This window comes from Pieris napi, chromosome 3 (genome assembly GCF_905475465.1).
Source record: "Pieris napi chromosome 3, ilPieNapi1.2, whole genome shotgun sequence".
NCBI lineage: Eukaryota > Metazoa > Arthropoda > Insecta > Lepidoptera > Pieridae > Pieris > Pieris napi.
Genome location: NC_062236.1, coordinates 552,069 through 558,942, shown reverse-complemented (window position 1 = coordinate 558,942; position 6,874 = coordinate 552,069). Strand labels below are relative to the sequence as shown.

General features: G+C 31.5%; 1 protein-coding gene across 1 annotated transcript; it reads right to left on the bottom strand.

Annotated features, from left to right (window-relative positions):
* Nucleotides 1–2,129: 2,129 nt before the first annotated feature.
* LOC125063194 (palmitoyltransferase ZDHHC6) lies at nt 2,130–6,770 on the bottom strand. The gene is made up of 8 exons (XM_047669494.1): nt 6,256–6,770; nt 5,944–6,125; nt 5,371–5,455; nt 5,029–5,156; nt 4,456–4,626; nt 4,103–4,309; nt 3,382–3,569; nt 2,130–2,451 (listed from the first exon to the last, which is right to left on the bottom strand). The coding sequence occupies exons 1-8, from the start codon at nt 6,305–6,307 to the stop codon at nt 2,337–2,339; spliced, it is 1,128 nt and encodes a 375-aa protein (XP_047525450.1). The 5' UTR covers nt 6,308–6,770; the 3' UTR covers nt 2,130–2,336.
* Between the last annotated feature and the right edge of the window lie 104 nt (nt 6,771–6,874).

The following is a 6,874-nucleotide window of genomic DNA, read 5'->3' as shown; positions in this document are numbered from 1 at the left end:
TTCACATAGTCTGTATGACGGCAGTTAATTGAACATATCTTAATGAACATATGTAGATTTTTAAATCTAAGGGTGAGTCACAAATGACTTACGGAAATCATACTAAGGTCCATATTCTAAAACGCATTTCAAGTCACAATCTCGTCTTGTGCGCATACAGAAACAATGGTTTGACGGCTCTAGATTTAAGATTGAATTTCTAGAAGGCCTAGGTCTCGAATCTGAAGTTTACCTGGTTTCCAAACAAGTTACCCTCTAAAAGTGATTGCACAAGCTGTGATTAGAGCAAGTGATTGCAATTCTATCACTGTTCTATTATATTATATATTCTACGACAAAAACAAAAACTCCAAGTTATATTCTTTATTTACTCGATCACACATAACGGAACATACAACGGTAAAATACATTTATAACATTTTGTGATTACATTGTAAACATTAACAAAAAACTGTAAAACTTTACAAACATGGAAATAGTCAAATCGAAAAATTCATATACAATTCCTGTTTTTGTTCAACTTAATTAAAATACATACATTCACTTATTAAGGAGTTTTTTAAAGTTCAATATTAATCCACGATTTCACTTCTCTCATGAAGTACTTCTCTTATTGACCACGATTAGTGGCGAACTCACGTAACATCGATCGAAGCAAATAATATATGAACTTCGCGACTGTTAAAAAAATCTGTTCATTCGCATTAACCAAAGGCAAAACTTACACTAATTACAATATAATGCCGTCTCTTTCTATCACAGGGTCAACGCAATGTGAAACAGACGAAGAACAGTTTTTATAAAAAAGAACAAATTGTGATAAATTAAGTCTTCATAAAATGCTTTTTGTGTAAAAAATTATAAAAAATACACGAAATAACTTATTTAAGATAATTTGCCACGATAACTATAAATAGAATATAAAAAAAGTAAGCAAAAATAGATCCATATTAATTTGATATATTGTGTATATATGTAAATTCTTTAAAACGTAACAAGTGCCATACAGTATTTTATTATTACGACACAAAAAAATAGAGCACCTTAAAATAAAACCTTCCTGCTATCTTCTTGACACATTCGAAATCCATTTTGAGTTAAGCATTCGTCTCTTGTTCAATCACACACTACTTCTCGGTTTGCGATTGCGCAGATTTCGGTAGAGGAACGATAAAAGAGAGCCTTAAAATAAAACCTTATTGTTTAGTAGTCCATGATAGCTACTATATAAAGCGGAGTACTGGCAAGCGGATAAGATGTGACTTATAATTGACTAAAAGACGAATACTTGACTCCAATTAATTTCTTTACCGCGCCTTTGAATTTATTTTAGCTACGCTCATTTATTTTTAAGCTATTGCATAGATTTTATCGCGGGCTTTGAGCGCGGCGACTGAATCAAGAATTTCCGTAACGAAAATAAACCTAACACACGATGACGTAATATAGGTGCGCCCAATACGCTTTAGAGCGGGACAGAACGCATACTGCGTATTCTTATCTCTCTGCCGAGATCGGTGACGTAGAGTACGCGACCGGTGCAGCAGGTACGCGTTAGAGTGAGACAGACTATATAGGCGTGTTAGTCTGAGTCTGGTATAGTGGTAGATTCAATTAATATCAAAGAAAAAAAATACTGCATAAATAAAATTAAAAAAATATATAATTGCAAAAGTTGATAAAAATGCTATGCAATAGATTTGCCACACGTTTTTTTATGAAAATGAGCATTATCATTGCTAGACGTAAAAGATTTTGAAAAAGGCGCTAAAATTAGCTTTTTTAATAAGTCAAAGAGATACCCTGTATAAAAAAAAATACATAAATTCGGTATAGTACAAATGCATACATATTTTTTAACTTAACTTATGACGAGTGTACACTTGATTGTAAGACAGTAGCCATTAAAACAACTCTTTAGGAACAACTTAATCGTAGATAAGACAGCTTAGGAATATTCTGCACTTATTTGAAGAGCGTGTTACTAAAACTAAGCGGTTAATTCTTTCGGATTCTCTCTACTAAGTACTTAAATCGACATATTTGAAAATAGGAAAATTTTCAGAACGGAACACATATTTAAGATTGAGGTCCAATGTTGTACTAGAACCTTTGTTGTATTCACTACTTATCCATCGCAGTTTTAAAAAGAAATAGCTATTTTTATCATATTTCAAAATAATAGATTGCAACAAAAACACATCTTGTCCCTAGTACTAACCTTGAAAGACTGATACCAACTTGTATTGTAAAATACACCTTATCACAAAGCAATAGAGTCGCAATTTAAATTACTTAGTAATCTATGGTAACGCTCATACGAATGTGTGATTCCGCTAATCAGGTTTGACCTTCACCTCATCAGCGGGCACGACAGCCTCCCTCGGGAACCAGCCGCGAGGAGCTCGGGCCTCTCCCATCTGCACTTGCTTCTCACCGAACAGCCACTGTCTGTAGGATAAATATTCAAATGTAATCAGTACTAGTTATGTATTTTATATATACTAATAATATATATAAAGGAAAAATGTACAGGATTTAGGATTACGATACCTACGTAGTCATAATAAAAATAATTAAAAATTAACAAATAGAAAATTAAATTAACAGCACTGGCAACTGGCAGCACTTCCTCGTAAAGGAAAATAATTTGTATTTTTGCATGTTTGTAACTCAAAACCTACTGGTCTGATTTAAAACCTTTTTGAAGTTATACTTCTTTAGGCGCGTTTATGAGAACTATGAAAAATTTATGAGAGTGAAATTTTACGATGCGCGCGCACCGTGACACAAAATTATCAGTATGGGCGCCGAGCGTGCGCGAGCGAGATGGGAATAAGACAATCTACAAGTAAAAAGAAATACAATATGCGTGACGTTAGCAGCTATGCCAAGAATTTTGAATGACCATAATGACATTTGTAGTATATTTTAAACAAATAAAAGAGTTTTAATTATTTTTTCAAAGAAATTTAGCAATGCTTTTTCACAAAGACCTATTGTTACTTAGTTAAAAGGTTATGAAACATACCTAGTTATTAAATTGAATTAATAATATAATAAAATAACAAATAATAATTATTATTTATATTAATTAATAATTGAATAATATACTAAATATTAAATATTGTTAAATTATTAACGCTAAATATTTATTATTAATTATTTAATATTTAAAAAAAAATAAAGAAAGCCAAAGAAGTATAACTTCTTACGCGCGTACATAAGTACACGCACCATTTTTTTTTATCATTTAGTATTCTACATAATTTGAGTGAAATAGGCTGTAATTATTACAATATCAAAAAGAGCTATTTCCTCGAAAGCAAAATTTGCTCAAATATTATAAGTATATACACAAGTCTGTGGGACAAAAAGTACCTTCTTTGGCGAGTGGCCCTTATGACGTCACCGACGCCGAGGGCCAGCCGCGGCTCATCAGTGCAAGGGGCGGATAGAGCCGCACGAGGCCAAGACAAAATAGGAATCCAGCGGCCGGAGTACTCCGAAACTGCCGAAAACAAACGAGATCGCTGCTGCTTCTCTATCTTCTGAGCTTTTTGTTCCATCTGGAAATCACATCCACTATTAATTAACAAATTCATGTTCTAAGACTATTTTAAATGAAAAAAAAAACGTGTGGCACCCGGGGACTGTCGCGGTAAAGCTATTGCATAGCATTTTTTATCAACTTATGCAATTATAATTATTACTTTTTTATTTGAGAGATGTGAATACGCAGTATGCGTTCTGTCCCGCTCTAACGCGTATAAGCCGCAACTATATTACGTCATCGTGTGTTAGGTTTATTGTCGTCACGGAATTTCTTGATTTGGTTGCCGCGCTCAAAAACCGCGATAAAAGATATGCAATAGCTTAAAATCAACAGTTTTAATTGTGTGTGTAAGAGTGTGTGCAAGTGTGATTGTAAGAGTAGGGAGTAAAGTAAATTGAATTTGCATGATTCCCCTTTTAATATCTTTACAATAAAATAAGGAATGAATCCTGAGATCACTCAGATTTCGTTTGCATGTATAAGAGTTCTGTCATATAAACCATGTAAAAAATTACCATTTAATGTTAATTATGAAAAAATACTCACAGTGAGATCGTATTGCCCGCAACCGTCCAGGACGGGCCAGCTGAGTCCATCGTAGAGACTTCCAGCCCAGACCTGGGGCCAATTAGCCTTCCATCCTAAGTCATATGGATACACAAAGGGATGGAGACCCTGCTCCTCTCGTCTGCCGACAGCCTTTTCTACTATCCATTCTTCTATAGTAGTCCGATTGCTAAGGATACCACGAATCTGTAATTATGAACAAATAAAAAATTTCACCTTATAGTGGCAAGAATCAATTAAAAGGGCTAGAGTTATGAGAGTTTGAACAATAATTAATTTAATTATATCTGAACTGCTTAGATAAGAGTACTAGCAAGTGGCTTATTGTATACCTGAAAGTAAAGCAAGGCTCCAACTGCAAGAACTACCCCTACTGCCATGCCGGTAGCCAGCAACGTCAGAAGTAGTGTGGTGAGCGTGAGGTAGATCATCGGCTCTTGGCCAGTCCCATTGTATAGGTACCACACACGGTTGATTGCATGATGCAAACATGTTATTAGCACCTGGAATTTTTATATGAAATGGATAGAATAAATATTTACAACAATATTAAATTGATAGGAAAAGATAGATTATTAGATATTTTAAAATGAAATGTGCTTCTTGCTACCTTAAGATATGCAATGAAGTGGTAATAAATTATATATACTTTGCAATTAATGCAATAATTGACCATTTTATTTATCTTTTAAATTGGCTCAATTTTTTTGTTAATGTATCACACATTTAACATAAAATATTAGCAGATTAGAAGATATTAAATTGGGAAAAATATGATAATAAGTAAATTATCATGATTCTGCGTGTACAGAATTTATTACTATTTTCCTAATTCAATAAAACTTTATTTTAACAGTTAAGTTAACTGACTTTATTTTAAGTTTTTTGTAAGAATTGCAACTTACAATTGATGCATGAAAACATCCTAACACAGCAAACATAAGGAATGTAGAGAAATAGGCGTGATTTGCGTGACCAACACAGCAGTTGATCCAAGGGCAGTGATGATCCATTTTCTTAACACATCTTCCACCTAGAACAGTTTTACACACTTAAAGAGTTTCTCGGCATAAACATAAAGATATGTTTTTAATGCAGTAATTATGCAAAAACCCAAACCTAAAGCTAACTAATGTGTTTTAATACATAGTTTGAATATATAATGTAAATAGTTTTATATAGATTAGAATTGAAGTATTTACTAATAACTCAATTACACAATAAAGATAACACATATTTTAACTTACATTTTTTACAATGATGAGATCTTGGAGCCTTAAATCCTTCACACACTGTACAATATTGTAAATATTCTACATCTTCTTCTTTTTTCTGAAAAGCCATACAAATTATTTGAATAATTAAAATAAAATCTAGGATAAATAAGAATAATACACATAGAAAAAAAATAACATAAGAAATAAATTATCCTGATTTCATGTAGTAATAAGTTTTTGAGTCTAGATAATGACAAAAAGATATTATTACAGTCCGTATGACATAATAAAGATTATTACAACCTTTTACAACAACATTGTTGATGTCGTTATAACAGATTTTGACATTATACTTTTCTTAATCATAAAAGAAATTTCAAAAATATGTTTTGTTGCATTTATTTATATTTCAGTGTCAAAAAACTTTTATAGCTCTTTAGGGCTTTTGGTATGATTTTAAGACTTTTTTTCACATGTAAAGTAGGAATATTTCAATATGGTGGAGTTAGTAAATAGTGGGTTAGATAATTAATAAGAAATTTTAAAAGCAAATGATACCTTCATTCTTCATTCAAAAAATAAACTTAACATAAAACTACTTACTGGTTTCCATCCCTTAGGCACAAAGCCTGGACCTTCAAGAAGTGACTGTAGAAAGTAATACAGTGTAAGAGCCGATAAAGTAATAAATAAGATTGAATGAAGTGCAGCAGCTAGTGATACATGTGGTGGCCACCACATACTTATTAAATGTATCATTGCCCATGTTATAAGCTTTATGATTCCTGTAAGACGATTATATATTAATTGATATGAAATGTAGAACTTAGAAATAGTTATTATATTTAGATTTTATTATCTATTTTTGATGAGACAAGGAATGAAATAATTATATCAGTTGGAAAGGGTACATACCCAATACTGCAATTGGACCCCAGTGGCATAGTCTTTTTAAAGGCGATGACATTATTCCTTTTAATTTTAACACACTTTGTAAATTATAAAAATAATAATATATTTAACTACATAATATCACGGTTATAAATTCATACATTTTATGATTAAAATTATTTTTTTGATGTAAATAGAACAAAACATTGAAATTTATTTTGAACCTTTAGAGTTTAGGTACTTTTGTCTTTTCGCTTTTGAGGTATGACTTATGACTGTTCTAAGATTTGATAGATGACTTATCAGGTTGTGTGTGTTTTGTATACTCACTACTCTGTCCCCTTACTAAAATAGGTTAACGAATAAATTTCATTTAAGAAACTAATAAAAATTATAAATTTTATAAATACCTCATTATGACAATGGTGAGTACTAAGTAAACCTTGATAATTATAATTTATATTTAGTGTAAATCAAGACGAAAAATATGAAAACTTTCTATACAAATTTTACTATAGCTATTTGATATTCTCACTAAATTTGTATGAAAATTATCATGCAAACTTATTTTTGTTTTCGTTTAGAATACCTGTTTTTTTTCTATAAAACTTAGTCTATGTCTAACTATAGTCTATTAGGTTTT

What these genes read in the sequence shown, in the direction of transcription:
- LOC125063194 (XM_047669494.1), bottom strand. Translation starts at nt 6,307, where the DNA reads ATGTCATCGCCTTTAAAAAGACTATGCCACTGGGGTCCAATTGCAGTA. An exon ending in GGGTCCAATTGCAGTATTGG is followed by an intron (nt 6,126 to 6,255) that starts GTATGTACCCTT and finishes ATCGTCTTACAG; the next exon opens with GAATCATAAAGCTTATAACA. An exon ending in ATCTCATCATTGTAAAAAAT is followed by an intron (nt 5,157 to 5,370) that starts GTAAGTTAAAAT and finishes AAACTGTTCTAG; the next exon opens with GTGGAAGATGTGTTAAGAAA.